General features: G+C 46.8%; 1 protein-coding gene and 2 long non-coding RNA genes across 14 annotated transcripts in view; 2 read left to right on the plus strand and 1 right to left on the minus strand.

Annotated features, from left to right (window-relative positions):
• Positions 1-10,363, plus strand: part of LOC107054294 — a 30,508-nt gene extending 20,145 nt beyond the window's left edge. For both annotated transcript variants that reach the window (XR_006931225.1, XR_005839054.2), the window contains 4 exons: positions 7,859-8,078; positions 8,185-8,293; positions 8,789-8,952; positions 9,057-10,363. This is a non-coding gene — a long non-coding RNA (uncharacterized LOC107054294). The remainder of the gene's footprint in view (positions 1-7,858; positions 8,079-8,184; positions 8,294-8,788; positions 8,953-9,056) is intronic.
• Positions 1-12,018, minus strand: part of SLC7A10 (solute carrier family 7 member 10) — a 32,474-nt gene extending 20,456 nt beyond the window's left edge. The window contains exon 1 of the mRNA XM_414136.8: positions 11,867-12,018. Within this exon, the coding sequence (XP_414136.3) occupies positions 11,867-12,008 (142 nt within the window). The 5' untranslated portion in view covers positions 12,009-12,018. The remainder of the gene's footprint in view (positions 1-11,866) is intronic.
• An 83-nt stretch (positions 12,019-12,101) lies between these two features.
• LOC107054293 overlaps positions 12,102-19,221 on the plus strand; it is a 153,141-nt gene continuing 146,021 nt past the window's right edge. For all 11 annotated transcript variants that reach the window (XR_006931214.1, XR_006931212.1, XR_005839052.2 and 8 more), the window contains exons 1-2: positions 12,102-12,315; positions 12,768-12,841. This is a non-coding gene — a long non-coding RNA (uncharacterized LOC107054293). The remainder of the gene's footprint in view (positions 12,316-12,767; positions 12,842-19,221) is intronic.

Here is a 19,221-nt window from a genome sequence, read left to right on the forward strand (position 1 = left end):
AGGCTCAGAAAGTTACTAAAATGTAGGGATGGCACAGAATTACAAGCAGCAAATGCTCCAGTGCACCTTGCCCTGAGCTCCAGTTGAGCACAAACTGGGGCGACATGGCAATGTTTGCAGTATTTGATGTGATGGTCTTGAACTTCTTTAAATAGTAATGCAGAAAACTCTTAATGAAGAATGGATGAAGAATAAAAGAATCAACAGAGCTTGGCATTAAACTCACAACTGCTTAATTTCATGTGTGAGAAAAAGATTTAACTGCCGTAATAGTGGAAAATGAATTATGGCTCCTCAGCTAATACGCTCGTAAAGGAACAAAATGAAAAATGGCCATAAAAATAACAGTGGTGATTTAATGTCTGCAGGGATCGGTATTTAACAAAATTAAATGATCTAAAAATCTGACTTCAGTTCAAATATTTATGTTAAAATTCCTAGCAAGTAAGAACATGACCAGTCACCACAAACTGCAATTCCAGCATTCCAAGTGGATTTTGCTGCATTAAGAATTCCTAATCTGATTATGTTACACCCAACTTTACAGAGTTTTAAAATTAGGCTACTTAAAATATTGACAAAAGCGTTTTCTGTAACTTGTCTCAGACCTGTAAGGAAGATATTTGCCTTTTGAGCACCAATGTGCCCGTGCGGACCTAAGGAAAGTTGTTCCAACAACAAAGCTCAGCAAGGAGCAGGGACCCCTTGGGCCACAATGCCAGCACACTGCATGCAGAGGAACAGCTGCGTGTCAGCTGCGTGTCAGTGTTGCAGCACTCACTTGTTCCTGGCTGCTGTTTGCAAGGTGATTGCAGGGATCTTTCCCTTGAGAGGAAATATCTTGTCTTTGGTATTCTAAGCAAGTGTGAGACTGATTAAATTGCAAAGATGATGAGCGGAAATAGCAGTGGGTGCTACCTGTGCGTGCAGACAGCGCTGTGATGGTTTGGGTGTGCGTTAGGCGGCTGTGTCGCAATTAGGGAATTCATAATCTAGGGAAATGCAATCAAAGCGATTCAGTGAGAACTCACACTCTCAGCTCTCAGAGCAGTCAATGAGCGGCTGTGCATGGCAGTGCTGCCTCTCCCTACGCCCTGGGAAGGAGCTGGGGACAGCCTGGAGCTTCCCAGGACCTTCCGTGGGTTGGGAGCTGCTGGGACAGTTCTTTAAAAGCAGCAAGCTGCACGTTTGGCCCCAGTTTATGCTGGATGAACTGTTTCACAAAGATGATTAGCTTGGAATTACTTTCTTCTAGCACTGGAATGCAGCCTTAGAGAAAAGCAACATTTGCAAAACCTGCAAGGTGCAGTTATGGGGTGCAGTGCTTTTCTGCTTACCCAAACACTGCTGCATGCTGTACAAGGCTGACCATGCTCAAAGCGTTAACAGTCCAACCTCTGCCAAGGTACTCAATGGCTTAAAACCAATCAGGTTAAAATTTCTGCCTTTGTGAATAGGAATGCTCTTTTCTCTTTGTAAAATTAGCAATAATCTGTGCATTTTCTCATTCAGAAGAGGGCTAAACAGGGAAAAACTTCATAGAGCAAGCTTTTAGAGCTGTTTTGTTAACACAGTCATTGCAAAGTGATCTGCCACCTGCATGACATCCCAAGGGGCTGATGCTGCTGGTGTTGGGTACCTGCAAGAAGGGCACGTCAGTACTGACTGACTACTGCAGAAGGTGTGAGGTGTGTTCTGATCAATGCAGTGCTTACAGCCAAATGCAAATGCCCTGATCCTGTTCTCTCCTGGCAAACATCATTAGGGGTCTCTCCTGAGTATTCAAGTGGGCATCCACTGGATAGGATCAATTAATTTACAAATTGCCCACGCATACAAACTGCTCGGAGTTGCACGGCCCAGGTCAGCAGGAGATGTGCACCTTCCTCTGCACAGGTGCTGAGGGCTTACCTGCCCTGCAGTTGCTAAGTAGTGAGGTGGGGCCGGGATGTGGCATCTTTGGAGCAGGTGAGATAGAGAGGAGATGGGTGGGCTGCTTGTGCGTGGCTTTATTCTGATTTGAGTAATGCTGCTGTAATGTGCTTATATCAAAGGAGAAGTTACAGCCCGTATGATAGGATTTTTGTTGTTCTGAATTGAGAACTCCTTTTATTCTGCTAATCCTTTCACCGGCTGCAGGCTCTGTCTGCTCTTTTCAAGTGCACAGTCCACTGCTTTATTTCCTGCTCCTCTGTTCTGACTCTTGTACTTGGTCTGATTTCTCTACTTCCTTAACTTCTGACTTGTTCTCCTCTTCTCTTGCCAGTGCTGGGATATGTGGGCTGCATTTCATTACCCTGGAGAGCAAATCTCAGCCTCCTGTGCCCTCGTCTGTGTGCTGCAGTGCTCACCACAGATAAGGGAGAAATGCTGAGAAAAGCCTTCTCCTAGGAGGCATTTTCCTGGGGATATTCTCAAAGGAGTGACACAGAAGGAGCTCCAGATTGCCATCACCCCAAAAGCAGCGTGTATGATGGTAGGGCTGTGTGTCCGTGCTGAACCAGCCGCCTTTGGGCTTCACACTTCACTTTCCCTTTCCTGTTCCTGTACCTGAGCAGTGCTGCTGACAGTGCAGAGCTGCAGGTGGCAATGAGGGCCCCAGTGGGAGCTGCAGGCAGCCTGGGGTGGTGGTGGCACTGCATCACTCTGTCAGCCACACTGCAGCACGATCTGCCCCTTGCCCTGTGCACTTAGTACGTAGAGGGCCCCTGAAGCAAAGTGCTCCTTTGTGCTAACTTCCAGGGAGAAACTGAACACCAAGCCTACCTTTGTGCTCTGGGAAGGGTGGAGAGAAAAACCTCCTGTTCCTAAAATGCCTGGGTTGCCCTGGAAAGAACGTGCACATGATGAGTAGTGCAGCCTTGTGCTGTGTCAGCTCTTGTTATCTGTCCTACCTTTGTTTTCTGTGTTCTCTAGACCTCAGCAGCCCAACCTACAATTTAACCTGAAAGCAACAGAGGTGTTCTCACATCTTTGCAGGTATGCTGCAGGAGTGGGGGTCTTCCCTAGGATGCAGTGCACCTGATCACCACCAGATAAATCCTGATTTGTAAGGAAAGCAACCGGTGGTGCAGCAAGGCTTCCCTGCAGCAGCTTGAGAGGCACATACCAGCCATGCACTAGGTTTAATGCTTGTCCCTCGGCTGGGAAATCCCACAGGCAGCAGTGCCTCTGGGACAGCTCCCGCAGTGCCCTCTGCAACTGTAATGATTTGTAGTATTTATCAAGAAGTAAAGCAATTAAAAAATGCTGCTCTACAGCTCACCAATCTAGCTGTAATAGCAGCCAAAGAGTTCAGCTGTGTCAGGGAATGCGGTGGGTCAGCTGAGGACAAGATGACAAACACAGCTTTCTGCCAGCCTGGACTCCTCAGTCCTGCTCATTCCAGTGGAAGGGACCCTTGCACCGTAATTTGTGTCATGGAAAATGATGATTTTTTAAACCTTGGTTCTTAGCTTGAAGCATGGCAAACAGATCAATTGAACAGTCTGGGAAATCGATCAGCAAATGCTGCCCAGCAGGAAAGCCTCTTCCTGTCTGTTCCTGTCCTCACAGAAGTATCATCACTTGTCTGATGAGAAAGATGCACTAAAATGGCAGTGTGAAGTTCATGAGTTGCACGGTACACTCACACAAGGGCACAGAAGGAACTCTGTTAGATGGCACAGCAGAATAAGCAGCCTTGGAGCTGGCACTGGCTCCTGGCCCCCACCTCACTGCGGCACCTCCCTGCTTACCTTGCTGGGATCACTGCAGCTTTCTGCTAGGAACAGGCTGAGCAGGAATCTCCTTTAAGCTCTACTGCCACTGCCTGGGCTCTGACACAAATGCTGTTTTGGATGCAGATGTGAACAGGACCTGAGCAAAGGTTGCTGCTCTCACAGGGTTCACAGCTCTGTGACAGGACATCAGTCAGATGCTCAAACTTATGTTCTGTCCATGAATCTGTCTTAGCAAATTCTGCTGTGGGCATCACTTATACTGTGCTCCTGACCTAAAGGATTCAGAAATCAGAGCTGTTGGTACCTTGGCCTTATTTATTTTTAAATCTTTTCCTTACTTTTAGAAATAAATTTAGATCATTTTACTGATGAGAACTAGAAACTTGGCAGCTTTTCAGGAAACTCTTAAATATCTGCTGTCTGGGAATTTAAGGAAAATGCCAGATATCTTAATATGACCTCATGAGTTAGCAATATCACTATATAATCTTCTGTTTTGTTTATGTTACCAAAATCTGTGGCTACCTCTCCAAACGAAGCGTCTTCAGAATCCGCAGCCTTCATGGTGCTCATGAGGCCTTTATCCATCAGGTTGCTCTAGGCAGCTAACCAGCTGGATAAAAATGTCATCAGAAAATCTCTTCTCTTCCCCTCAAATGGAAAAACTTGTTTCCAGAGCGTCTGGAGGACACAGTGTGGAGGTGAATTAGCTCAGTATCTCAGAAGGACGGACTATAAGCATTCCCCCCTCCGCTCTGCAGCCTGCTGTACCTTATCCATCCAGGTGCACTGTGCTGATGTACAGCCACCAGCGACGTGGCCAACAAGGGATTAGTGTGCTTTGTATATAGCTGCTTTAATTTAATTCAGGTCCAGATCCTGTGAGGCAGTAAAGACCTCAGCTACCACCGGAGGGGCTTGGGACTGTTAAAAAAAGGGTCTTTCATCTTTAATCTTCCATTGGGAGCCTGAGCTCTGATCTAAGGGGAGGCATTCCTTCTGTACGTACTGGTAGTATTTACAGGATTTTGGTACCTTTTGTAATAGTCCACTTAAATCTTAATGCGTTGCTTGGAAACCAGCCGTGTCCACAGCAAACAAGCATGTAGACGTATCCTACTGCTCTCTGGCAGAGTTTACTGTAAGAAATGGCTGTATTGCAACAAGATCTACTTACAGCAGTACAAAAAAGTAGTTTGTCAGCTTATTTTAAATTCCAACTATTTAACTTCTGTCATAAAAACAGAAAGCCCTTCGAAGCTGAAGGCTAAGCGTGTGAAGACACCACCCAGAAGCAAGTACTTTTTGTCCCTCTTCTTAGAATATTGGTTCAGCTATTTTTTAATTTAGTGGAGTCTAAGTGCAGTGCTTAGAAGTAACAAGCTTGGGTGCTTTTTTGTGCTAACTAATGCTATTACTATTTTCAAGACACTTGAGCTGATTAATTATGTTTGCAAAGTGTACGGCTGTTCAAGTCTTCAGACTGAAATTAAGAAAGTACAAAATGAAAATAAATAACAATGAAACCTATAAGCACTTAGCAGAGGCCAAGGTCAGCACCACCTCTTTTAGAAACAAAACCATCCCCTGGCCCTTTCCCATGGGGAAGGGTCGATCAACTATGAGTGGCACTCATTTTGTCCAAGATTACTCTTTCATTTTGTCATTTGGCACTTCTGAAGTCCTAGAACACTGTTTCTGAAATGGTTTGGTCTCCTCTGCACAGATATCAGAAGTGCCTGCATTGTTTGCAGTTAGTGATGAAGCAAGCCTTGAGCTCCCATGTTTCCAGCTACCCAGGAGACAAGCCTGCTACCAGGCTTTCCTTGTGGAGCCTGAGCAGGACTGCGTGATCTCACAGCACACTACAGGACTATGAAAATCCCATCCTAAATGGCACATGCTAATAGTTGGTTCTCACTGCCTCATGACTGTTGCACAGCCTAACAGCAAACAGATGGAAAGTGCTCAGGAAAGGCAAGAGACTAGACGACTAATGATGCTTCTTTTTGTTAAACCTGTAGCTTATTGTGCCATGCATAGGTATTCAAGTGCTTCCTGGAGAAGGTGCTTATACATTAGGAGTTCAACTTCTGACATCCATTGTCTGAATGTTTCTCTATGCTAACTAGAGAGATCTAGGAAAGAAAAGCAACTGTTTCTAGCCTTACTGCTCATCCCTCATTATCTGAGCCAGAGTTAATGTAGCATTATTAATGTATCTGTGACTTGTCCAGTGTCACAGGTGAATTAGAAGTTTCTGTGACAGGCAGCCTTGTGACACGCAGCAATATAGATCATATAATATTAGGGATTTTATTTCTCTCACCCAGTGTATTCAATCAAAGAATGAGGCTCTTTCTTAACTTGATTTTTCCTGGCTTTTGTGACAATAAATAAGGTCCTTTTATTGTTTAAACACATTTTTTGTGGTTTATTATATTAAGATGTTTGGCCTGATCTAGATTATGTGGCTTCATGAAACTGATGAAAGAGCTATTGTTCTTCACAGCAGAAAAAGTGCCCCTCAGCCTGACCGCAGACGTATTTCAGAAGTAACCTTTCTGAAGTCTTACTGATTTCCAATGCTATAATTTACACTACTGGCTTTAAAGCCCCATGTTTGATGTGCAATTCCAACAGTATTTAAGGATAAAAAAATAAAAATAATTGACTTGTCAAATTTCGGAGAAGTTTATTCTTCCATAAGCTTTGGTACTATTCTAAAGAAAGCTTAAAAGAAGAGTGGCTCAACTGCATGGGTTACTCCATTACCCAATGATACAGACTTAAACCTCATCAGTACATGCTTCTCCACCTTTCTTTCTCTGAAATCCAGTGGATTTGCCACGTTGATGAGGAAGCATGTCCAGGTGCAAGAATTTAATCAGTTCACGTTGACACCATTATTCATTCATTACCTGAAATTATTCATTATATTCAGGCTATTCATTACCTGAAATCGGAATAACAGAACCTACAAGTTCCTGAAGATTAGAACAATTAGTGAGAACCATTCCTCTAATCTTGCTTTTCAGCCCCCAACCTACAGAGGTCAGTGCCAGAACAAGAAGTCAGGAGAATAAATTAATACTACCTAAAGAGATCTGGCTGAGGCTGGCAAGTGAAGAGAAAGGAATTTACCATTATGTATGGCTTTCTTCTGCAGGAGAGCAGAGCTTGGATATTCTCTGTGCTTCCTCGCTATAGAGGGATACAGGGATTTAAAAAGGAATTAGAATGCTGAGATGCTCAGTCCATGTAGGATCGCTGGCTCCCTGCTCTTTGCTATGGAACATCTGCTAAAGAAGTCTTTGGAAGACTTCTGGGCTTTTCGGGACCAATACTAAAAACTCTGTTAGGATGTTTTATATCTGGGGCACTTCAGCACCGACAAATGCCTTCTCATTTTATCATGCTGCAATCAAGATGACAAAAAAGTGTGGCAGCTAGTAGAAACTGCCCCGCAGCCCAACAAAAACAGGGTCCTGAAAGGAAAAGTTTGGCACACAAAAAGCTCCAAACACAAAAAAGCTAAACCTCTACCAAACCATTTCTGCTTGTTGTGAGCCTGCCAAAGCAGAGCAGACTTTCTCAACAGAAAAGGCTACATTATGCTAGAAGGAAATGAGCTGCAAGGCACAGGAAAAGGGAACGCGAGTGGAGATTTATGGCACCACTGAAAGCAGGCACTGTACTGCCAGATCAGGAGTAAGACACTACCAAAGGATGCTACCTCTGTTTTTTTGTCTGTCAAGGAAGAAGGAGAGTTCCTGTTGCAGGGTATCTGCACCGCTGACATCCATAACAAAGCTCATCGCTTCAGCTTTCCCATCACAATGGCTATGTTCAGCCTCAGCAGAATTTTCCACTTCTTCAGAAAAACTAAAGGGGGAAAAAACACTCAAACCCCAACCACCAAATCCAAACCAACGAACATCTGCCAAATATTAAGTAGGGAACAGACCCGTTACAAATGCTCTAAGTTTTCTTTAAGCACTGATGATTTCCTAAAGTACAAACTTCAGTGGTTTTTTTTTTTTGCAAAAAAAAAGTCACTGTGTCCTGCTGCTGCTTCTGAAGACCACGTGGAATGATTTGTTCATGCTGACATTTTTTCCTTTGCTTTATTGCAGCTTTTGCACTTTGTGCTGTGCATGGCCGCCCTGCGTGCTGACTTCTGGATAGGCACAGACTGCAGCAGAAAGGCACATCTGTGGACAAACAGACCCATCGCCTACTTCTGGTGTGAGCCAATTAAGAAGAATATAAATCTGTTTTTATGTTCATTTTCTGCTTCCAGGAATCTCTACTTGCTGCTCCTTTTTACCTCCCCTGGTAAAATCGCTCCCAGAGGTAAGCTGCTAGCCTTGAAAAGCTGCAGGATCTCCCTGGAATTTTACCAAGCTGTTTGAACTTTGCCATGGCTTTTCTTGCAAGCAAAAGTGTGGCGTGTTTTCAGCTCCCCAAACCAGGTGAACGCCTACTCCAAAGGATCCTGATAGACAACAGTATGTTTGCACAGACTGAAAATGTAAGAGTGCACCATCACCCCTAAAGTGCACTGCCCTGTAAGTACACACTTGCACAGTGTATTTTAGACAAACATTTCTAAATTTCTCTTTAAAAATGTAGCATCTGATCTTTCTCAGTGCTATGCACCTTTTTTTCCTACTGAGCATCATACCAAAATATGGACACCTATCAGCTGTTCTCTACATATAGCCCCTGGACATTTAATTTTTGTTAGTTATGAATCTGAGCCTCAGATTCTGGACTGCGTGGTAGAAAATGTTTGCTAGTGCCTCAAAAGTACCTTTGTGGTTTCTTGCTTTTAAGGAAGACACGACTCCCACCTTTATTTAACCACAATTTGCGTTTATGAGAGGACAAGATGTTGAATTACATTTCTCTGCAGTTTAGGTCTATCCTATTGTCCTGAAAAAGCATTAGTCATGTAAGTTTAAACACTGTGTGTTCTGCCAGCAAGCACCGTGTGGAACTGAATGCTAAAATATTAGTTAGCAACATGTATAACAGAGATAAGGAAGGCTCTTTCTTTTCAGAAACAATTTTTTTTGTTCATGAGTAAGAACCATTGAGGCAATCTGCATTGCTCTCACAAGCCAGCAAACAGAAGCGTGTCCTGAAACTTCAACGAGTACAGTGCTCACACACAGACTTGGAGAGGGAGAAGACCCTGCAATGCTGCTGTTTTCTGTGATCCCAGGTAGGACTGCAGAAGTAGGAAGAAATAACACCAAGATGTGGGTGACTGTCTTTCCTTCTGTCATGGTTTTGTAACCTTTAAATACACCTTTCTTTCTGCTGCAGCCCTGGAACTGGGGTACTATTCCAGTAAAGCCCTTTTGGGAGGATCTCCTGGTCATTCCCTATGCTACTTGATGAGGAGATGGATCTGACCAGGTGCTGGTTGATTCAATGATCAGCAACCAGTCCCCTTTAGCACCAGTGGCATTAGCACCTACCCACTGCTTGTTGAGTTCTTGCATTTTATGAAAAATTGAGTATAAAGACCTCTCCCAGTTCTGTGTATTTTCTTTTCCTGGCGTTAAGCTAGCAGCTTGCCAGTCCTGGCAATGTCTGTCTGTAAGGCCTCGCTGTGGGACATACCAGCAAGGACGGAGTGCATGGAAGTGCATGCAGGGGGGCTGCTAAATAGTTTTCTGTGAAGGGCAAGGAGGAAAAATCCTATCTAGTGCACTTACACCTCTGAACTTGGTGCCATCTCAGAGTACTGTCCATGGAAGAGGTATTTATGCAAGTGGAAACTTCCTGTAGATGCATACACGGTTGTTAGTAAGCAAGTACAACATCAGGCAGGTATTGTGGCAACCAAGGAAATGTGTTTGCTTGTTTCCTTGCTGCAGTTTCATCACATGGATAATATTTCTGCATACATGTTATGACAATCCTGACAGAAGGAAGCATCCCCCATATAAGGGGGCTTCCAGCTCATGTACATTCTGCTGACACCATCAAGGAGGTGGCAGACGAACAGCACCTACAGAACAAGGCAAATGCCATTTTTTGGGGTGTTGTAGGAAGACAAATGCCAGAAGGCAATTTCCAAAAGTAGCAATAATTGAACACAGTGCTCGCAGGCTGTCTGATCACAGTTTGGGATGGACTCGAATTGGGAACCTCTTTATAAGGGGTTTTACACCAATATCTCTTGCAAACAGTTAAACATCTCATGGCTGCAATTTGCACCTACATTTGCACGTACATTTCTAACGTAAGAATAGTAGTTCGTTATTCAGATCAAAAGTAGCAGGCTGGTATCAGACATTAATCAGGCTGCTGTTTCTAATTCTTGTACTTTTCTAAAGAACAGTGGAATGTGGCAGGAACTACACGGAGCCAACTCATGGAGCTTCTTACCCAGCTTTTCGTCTGCATTGGCAAAACTGATGTTGAAGGCACTGGATAGGAATTTCTCTGATATGTAGCTCACGTGCCTGTGCTGGTAGAAAAGACTGCGATAGTCTTAGTCACACACACAGCCCCACAGGTTTTATATCACCAGCTCTGTAGCACATGCACAAGATAACTGTTGAATTAAATATGACATAGATGTGTGCATCTCCTAAATAAAAAGTAATGGCGTTTTCAAGCAATTAGATAGTATCTGTCAGTTACTACTTAGTAGACAATAAAAGTGTGTTACCTCCTTTGAAGCTGTACCACTTCATCTGAGTATTGGTAAGCTTAATGTGCAGCGTAACTGAGTACGTTAGAAGGTTATTAATAGCAGGAGAGAGATTTGTTTTCATGGCATGTAACCGTATCTAAGACAAAGCAGTTTGGGATGGGGCAGACTGAGCTCAAACAGCACAGATCCTGGAGCGGTTGTGCTGGATGAAGGGACGTGCTTGTACCTGAAGGCAGGTTTTATTTCCCTGGGCACAACCAGGAGATTTCATGGGGTCGTAACGGGCTATGACGCACTGGGAGACCCCACTGTTATTGGAACACTCTCAAATACAGTGGATAATGGCATTCACACCTCAAAGCCTTCTCTTTTGTCTCCTTACATTACGCCAGGAGGCACTCAGAAAACAATCCGATCATTTCCTCCAACTGCAAACGGTACAATGCTTTATTTTGAACTAGCACAGCGAGCGCATGGAAGGCAATCGTGAGCTCATTGATTTATAGTCTCATCTTCACAGTCTTTTCCAAATACTCCCTCGTGTTTCCTCTTCCGGCTACTGACTGCCAAGGTTACCGTGCTCTCTGCCCACCCTGCAGGCGGTTGGAATCGCAGAGCAGCCAGCAAAAACGTAACACTTGGTGCAAAGGTTACACATCCCGGCTCAGACCATTTCATTTCATAATGCAAAGATACCCCCTCGTGTTTTTTGGATATCTGCAGCACTTCCACGCACGGATAGCATACAGTACCGACTTTGCCACAGGACACCTCTGAGTTTGATACTGAAACCCTGAAGGGAAGAAGGTGCTCTGCCCCAGAAGGTGAGGCTGACGTGAGACCCCGCGCTGCCATCGGGTCAGAGCCGCGACACCGCCCGCACACCTTCCATCGTTTGGAAGGAAGTCTTCCCCCCACGTTACGTTGTACTGGGCAGAGAGCTGCGACCCACCCGCCGCCTAACGCCAACTCAGGGCAACGGGTGCTTCGGTCTTGCGCTGGAAGCTTTCGGCCGGGCTCCTCCCGTGCCGGTGCGAGGCGCAGTGCGCTCCGGCCGCGTGCCGCTGAGTGCCGCCCGCAGAGCCGCGCCGTCCCCCGGCGCCGCGCTTCGCTGTTACGGACGGGCCGCTGACACGCGGTGTCACTTCACACCTGCACGCAGCCAATCCCGCTCCTGGGGCGGCTGTCCGAGCTTCCTTTAGCAAAACGCGGGGCGGTCCGCCTAAGTTTTTGGCTCGAACGCTCCAGGCGCTTGACATCGCTAGGCTTTACCGACAACGCCGATACTTTACCCCGCTCCGACGCCTTCGGTGGGACGGGAGGGCGTTCCGCCGGCTGAGATGGCACCAGCCGGTGCCCGTCCGCTCTGCGCCCGCCCGGCTGCCACCTGCCCGCGGCGACCCGGCGCGGACCCGGCGGCTCCGTCGGCAGGGCGCGCGTCGGCGCCGCCGCCCGCGGCGACCCTTACCGATGATGATGGCACAGGCGCTGAGCAGCCCGATCTCCTTCTTCAGCGCCACCCGCTCGGGGCCGCCGGGCGCGCCGCGCTGCTCCCCGCCGGCCATCGTGCCCGCGCCGCTCTGCCCCGCGCTGCCCCGCGCCGCGCGCATGCGCCGCCCCCAGCGGGGCTCCGGGGGGGTCCGAGAGCGGGGCGCGAGGGGGCGGCGGGAGCGCGCCGGGATGAGGCTGCGCGAGCGCCTCTCGGGGCCGCGCGGCGGGCGTGCACACCTGCTGCAACGAGCGGGCTCACCTGCTGCAACGAGCGGGCGCTGCTCTCCCGCTTACGTGCGGTAGCACCGCGTTAAGCGGCACGGAACGCAGCAGGTGTTTTCCCCTGTGATCTCACGCGGTGCGCGCCGGCCGCGGCAAAGCGAGCGCGAGCAAACAGCGTTTCTTTTCCACACGCGGGGCACAGAGGTAATCAGCGGGACGCTTCGTTCCCAGGAACGTGGGGTTACCGAGGGAAGCGTCGGGGAAACGGGGATTTACACATCTTTCGCTCGGTGAGCGAGCCGCTTTCATAGAGCGCCAGCGGGCGAGGTTCCCCGTGCTCCCAGGTGACATCAGAAAGTGAAATCCCAGCGTGGCAGCCCGGGCTCCTCCGCTCACAGCGGCCCGGGGAGGGTTTGCTCGGGGGTCCCCGCTGTCGGCTCAGGTCGGGCGCCCCGCAGCGCTGTGGGAGCTCCGCTCAGCGGGGGGGGAATCCCCGCGTGGGGCCGCGGCCGGGAGGCGCGCAGGTGAGGAGCGCGAGGCACGGCGCGTGCCCGGGGCTGCGTTCGGGGCGTTGTCGGGAGGTGCGCGGCCGCCGTGAGGGGATGGAGGAGGGGGAGCGGCTGTGGAGACGTCGCTCTGCTTTTGTTTGGCTTCAGGATGAACGGGATGGCTGAACAACTGGCGGCGCGCCTGCGGAAACCCGAGGGCTGTCGTTACGGAGCGGAGAACCGTAAGTGACTTTTACTTCGTAAAGCTGCTTAGGCTGCTCTTAAAAGAAGGCTTACTGACTTTCGGAGGCTGAGATGCGTTTCCTAAATTGATGCGTTGCTCCGTGGAATTGCTGTTTCTAGGCGAGCTGCCTCGCTAACTGCTTCTAACAGGTGCCCCTATTAACTGACGCCGCGCTGTTGGGAAGGAAGCTCTTTGCAGGCAGATTTGCTTCCTGAGCTGCACACGAGCAATTGCTGCTGTCATTTTAAAGGCAGGGAAACGGGCAAACCGCAAATAAAGTTCAGATGCCCGAAAGCATCCCGATGTTGTAGCTGTTTCTCCTGAGCGGTTGGAGTCGTTTCTGAGCTCCGGTTTGCATTGGTGGCTGCTGAGGTAATTTGTAGCACCTCCGACGGGCTCGCGCGGGCATTGCGGTGCAAACACGGCCGGGGTGGTCCGCTGTTTTGTTCGAGGTAAAAATAACATTGAATTCCAGCAAAGTACGAAGCCCAGAGATGCAGGAATGAGTTATGTTATCCCCTGCACTGCTGACGGTGTTACTGAGCTCTGTGGAGTTTAAGATCGTTTAACTTTCACAGCTCGACGGCAAGAGATGTTAAGTGAGCGACCACTTAAAAGGGTAACGCCGTGCTCGGTTTCTTTTGCTGCGGTGGAAACGTTGGTTTGCTCTGAACTGTGTTTGCAATCTTTGTGTCGATGTGCAGAAGATGGAAATCCCGGGCGGTGCTCTTAAACTGATGAGAAACTGTGCACGTTGGCTGTGGGCTGAAGACTATAACAGGATTCAATGAACTCTAAGTAACTTTTCTAGCTCTGTTGTGCAGTAGTTGCAGGTGTTTTTTCCTCTCCTTTAAGTTTTCTGTTCAATGCAGGGGGCTCTGCCGGGTAAACTGTGAAGTATTCGTTTATATCAGCATGCAGGTGTGCACATCTTGTTCTGTAACTGTTCCCCCTTGATGAAAAGCGTGAGGTGTGTCTGTGTGATTTGATTCAGGTGGGGGTGATGAGCAGGGTTGGATGCAGCTGTGCTGGTAGTGGGGGTGGCTGCTGCCCAGCAGCTGTGCTGCCTCTCCCTGGCAGCCAGGGCTGAGTGTGTGGTGTGTGGGTAACTTCATTTAGGGGTGTAGCTCCGGGTCCTTGTATAGTTCATCATTCAAAGAACACTGATTTACTATTGCAAATATATGTCTATATCCATGGCAAATCACAAGGATGTAGAAAAGCTGTGGGCCAGAGCCCTGTTGGAAAAGGCAGTATGACAAAGGTTGCCCTCATTAGCTGCCAGGGGCTACTTAGTTAGTTAGGCTGGGTGCCTGCCGGCTTCACTGCGTCCTCTGCATGAGGAGAGGATTCTTCTCAATACTGCTTGTGGTAGTATTGGCTGCTTATTGAGGTTGTGTATTCTGTCCTATGGCTGATATTGTTCCAAAAGAAGCAAGTCAGAAGGCATGTACGTTTGAATTGCAAGCTATCTGAGGCAACCTTCAGAGCAAAGCCTTCTTTTAAATCGTTTTGGATCTGGACATACAGTATCTAATTGAATGATGAAATGTTAGTAAGCAAAAAAGCCAAAGTTCTTTGAAGGAGGGCAATTGCTGCATAGCAACTGCACAGAGAGGATGCAGTGAAGCTTGCATGTGTTCTTTTGTTGCTATTTTTGTCCTCCTTTTCTCAATGTTCTGAAACTTACAGAAATTATTAAAGTTGTGGGACAGTTCATTTGCTCCTTATGCTTTTAAAAACAAGGAGGGGGGCAAACAGGGACAATTTGCTTATATTTTTGGGGAAGAAATAATAAGGGAGCTCAATATGTTGGTGAAGGAGGGGTGTCGTGAAGGAGTTTTCAAATAAACGTGGTCTTTAATGCATGGGGAGTTTATAGGAAGAGGGTGAGGTTAAAGAAATACAAGGCTTGTGGCAGTAATGCCCTGTCCTCTCTTTGGTTTTGTACCCATCTAAAAACAAATTCTATTTAAAAACATAGGACCAACCCTACAGAAATGAAACATCCCACGCCTGCTGCTGAAAACAGTTGTTAAAGTGTACTTCAACTTCCAGTTTAATGGACTCACCATAAGCAATAGCTGGGAGACAGCTGAAGGGATAAAGCACCTTGTAGTGTATCTTTGAAGAGTGGGCTGATTGGTTTAGCAAAAGGCAATTGGAGGAGTAATGGGATTGTGAAGTGAACGTTAATTGCTGACCAACTTCAGAGGAAAGTTTGCGATGTTCTGCGTGATTGTCACCCGTTCTGTATCATTGCAGACCTTATATATATAAAATAATCATGTAATTTTACCTTTGTATCTTGTTAAAGGACAAAGTGAGGGCTGAGTAACCAGACTGCGGGGAACGTTTGCTACCAACCTTTGCACTGTGCAGTGCTCTGCCCTCGTGAGGCACTGATCTCCAGGTCAGTTCAATCACTGTGCCACGGAGTGGGTGCAGTTCTCCCTCACTGCCCTGTAATGGTCAGTGTGGGTACCGGGAGCACAGTGCTGTGAGCTGCAATCCGGCAACCGTCCCTAACCAAAACCATCTTGTGGTGTGCAGGCACTGGGGAGTCTGGGTTGTCATCGAGCATTTGTCTCTTACTTTTTTTCTGAAGTCATTGGGAAGACTTCTTGTCTCTTTAAAGAAGGGGCAGGTTTGTAATCAAAAGCTGGAGTTAGCAGATAAGTGGTCTTCAGGCTTACGGCCATGGCTTCTAAGGAAGTTAAGCTTCAGAAGTGTGTTCCAGGCTTGCTGAAAGGAGATAATCTCATCCAAGTTTTCTGATCACCAGAAAAGCAAGCTGAGAATCAAGTCTTTTATGAAGTTTTCGTCTCAGTTTGTCCTGACAAAGGGGTGTATCTTCTGGGTCCTGCAATGTATTGCATTCTCTGGGAGTTGGGAACAGCCTTACTGGTAAGGCTGACTGGTTCCACTCTTCTGTTGTCCTCTGCAAGAGCTGTGAGCTTGAATTCAGTAATTTAGAAACTTCAGGAGATGATTCAGGCCATACAACTGTTTTGCCCTCCTCTAGAAGGGATGTAGCTCTGTACGCAGTAGAGGTTCACCTAGTGTTAATAACTCTCCACAGACCCTACTAAGAAAAGTAATTTGGCAATATATATAAAAATGAACTCACTTAAAGCAGCAGGCTCTCATCCTTAGGTTCTGGTAACCTAACTGTTTGTTGTCTTTAATGTAAATTATTTACCAAGCATGAGCTTAGGACACTTAGCTGTCTGTGTCAGAGCTCTATTTCTGAATTTCCAGCTGTATAAAATGGGCCACTGTATGTTCAAATTGCATCACTCCTTCAAAGATATTTCATGGTGGCTCATAAGTGGATGTGTGTAAGCAGATTATGTGAAGAGTTATTGGTAGGTTGTTGAATAATTAGGTTTGTATAGCCAGAGTTACTGGAAGAGCCCACTTCCAGCTGAGCACTCGTACTGTTGGTGTGTTTGCTGGAGTACGTGGAAATGAAGTGATGAAAGGGAACTGAGACAGTGATCAGTTTTGGAACAAACATTTATCTTATGCTTTTTTTGACTTGTTTTTGGTATAACATACTTTAGCTTACCAGATTGCTAGAATATTTTTACTCTTATTTTTTGTGGATTGTAAAACCCCTAATTTCTTTATTTACCTCCCCCCCAAGAGCACGTATTTTAAACCCTGCTCTTACTGCTACAGATGGACGTAATATTGAAGCTTAATGCATTGCAACTTCAAACCGGGTTGGAATAATCCCCTCAATTTCTCACAAGCAGCACTTCGAGTACCGTGCTGTTGACTTGGCTTTTTGGTTTGAGGTTAACCGTGATGTGTTTCACTTCCTTTTCACAAGGAATAGCCTCGCCAGATCCTTTCCTCTCTACCCTGCAGCCTATGCTGTCCCTCCCTGTTCTCCATCTGTGTGGAGGATCTTTCCTTTGAGGCCGATCTTTCAGTTGAATATCATTTTCCTACGATATCCCTGTATCAATCTACGATATCCCTGTATCTATTGAGACTACCCTGAATTCTGTTCCATGCTGCTTCTCTACATGCCATCGCTCACTCTTTTCTGGTGCACTCAGAATGAATACTTATCCCTGATAGATTCCAGGGGCCCACCTTGAAGTTTCTTTCCAGTCCACTGATACTGGCATTACTGCTGTGAATTACTGCTCCTTTAGAGGTGCCGTTGGGTTTTTTTTTCCCCCTACTCAAAAATTTACACGTGTAAATTACGACAATTATCACTTGGCTCTTATTATCTTACTTACGAGCGCGGCTCTCTGGGCAGAACCGAAGGCTCTGAGTTTCTAAAGGAAATTAGTTCACATCCACCACTTCCCCCTCGCTCGGTGAAACGAGTTCCCATTCGGACGCAGTAACCACGACCCGACGCTCAGTGCACGCCTGCCATGCTCGGGGAAGGCCGGCAGATGGCACTCCGGTCCTGTGACTCAGTGCGTTGAAGCCAAAGCGGTCACCTCGCCCACTGCGCTGATTGAGAAACGAGTGTTTTTGAGCAAAATCGGGCTTCTAAGCTCAGCATTTAAAATTACTGCAAAAAGTATGAACATTTCGGTAGTAGTGAAAGTCCTGCTGAAATGGGTTTGTGTCTTTAAAAAAGGGGGGATCTTTCTGCGTGTGTCTACAAAGCACAATTTGATGTGGTGCGTGGCTGAGGGGTGTGTGTCCGTGTGGTGGGCTTGTGCAAAGGGCTGATGTCCTTCCAGGACGTACATCAACTGCCATGGGAGTCTCAAGGCTGCCAGTCCAAAGGCTTCCTTACCACTGAGACACGATAGAGCAGGCTCCTGATAGAGCTCCTACCTTCTTGGTGGTCTCCCTGGTCATTGATTGCGTGAAGATGAAGTCAGTGGTGCCCAACCTAACCTGCCTTAGTTCTGCCTTGAAAGGGGCTAACGCTCAGGGTGTCAGGGCCATTGCTCCAGGTGTTCGGAGCTCCCTCTCAACTCTTCCTGACCTGTGAGCACTTTTGACTCTTCCAGGACAAAATCAAACAAGTTAGCTGAGCCATCTGGCAGTGGTTTGAACCGACTTGTTTGGTGCTGCCCTAGAACTGACTAGAAGTGCTTACACAGCCAGTTACTGGGGCTCAGCTGGAAGGTGTTAACTAACGGCTGGGAAACAAAAAGGAGCAGCCTTTAAAATGGCCTGTGAACTGTATGCTCTTGGTGAGAGGCTTTACGTGGGCCTGCTGACTTTCTCTGAAAGAGACAAGGTATGCTCCTATGGCCCATGCCAGCAGAGAGGTGATTTAAGAAGCTGTCAAGTCACAGATCCTCACTAGTGCATCTTACAAAGGTGTAATTCCTGCATGCGTGGGATTGATGTACCTGAGCGTATCTACCAACTGCAAGCAGATCAGGGTAGAGAATCAATTGTAGAACCTTGTTTTGGACTTCGGAGAACAGGGAAGCCAGTTTGACAAGTTATCTACCAGCCTTTGAGATCAAAACAGCATGTTTTGATTATGTTGTTGAAAACAAACAACATTAAAAACAAACCATAACAAACAAAACAAACCCCCTTTTTATGCTTATTAGTAAGCTGACATTGTATCATGGAATATCTTATCTGTACGGTGTTATGGATTATGAGGAGAGTAATGAATTGGAACACACATCGCCCTCTTTAGTTAACACGTTGGTGAAATTCTGCACTACAAATGAAGTGTAGATTATCCTATTATCCAGGAACTCATCTATATGCAAGATATAGAGCTGTCTTGCAGACAGAAATGTATATTTGGTTTAAGTAATAGTCAGTGCGTAGAGTTCATACTTATCCCCTCCAGTGTGAACCTATTAGAAGAGTTCACAGAAACTACTCCGTAGACCTGCCGGAATAATTTTTATTAAATGATGTTCTTTGGTAAACAGGGAAAACAGAGCTGCGAGGAGGTTAAAATCTGGGCTTGGCTTCTCCACTAATGACAAACTCTGGCCCCAAAATTTGCTGAGACAGAGATGACAGGCTCTCGCAAGTACATCAGGTCATCCATCCTTTCTGGTTGCTGCAGGGTACAGGTGCACTCAGAGATGACTGGGCTATTTTGAACTTTGCTCGCGCACCCGAGAGAGCAAGAGGGAGTTATGGATAGTGTTACCCACCTGCCCAACTCACCTACAAGGGTAACTCCTCCAAGCCTTTCTTTCCTTTCACTGCTTGAAGAGTATGGACTGTGTGAGGACTGCACCACTGTTGGTGCTTTTATTTCAGGACTTGGTCATCAGTTACAACCTGCCAGCCCTGGGTGGTTCTCAGTCAAAACAACTTGTACTTAGAGAAAAGCCTCATGGGACCAGAGCCATTACAGGAAGGCAGGATTGTCAGGGAGCCCCATTACTTGCATCTGCTATATGCCCCAGA

The sequence above is a fragment of the Gallus gallus genome, chromosome 11, assembly GCF_016699485.2.
Source record: "Gallus gallus isolate bGalGal1 chromosome 11, bGalGal1.mat.broiler.GRCg7b, whole genome shotgun sequence".
NCBI lineage: Eukaryota > Metazoa > Chordata > Aves > Galliformes > Phasianidae > Gallus > Gallus gallus.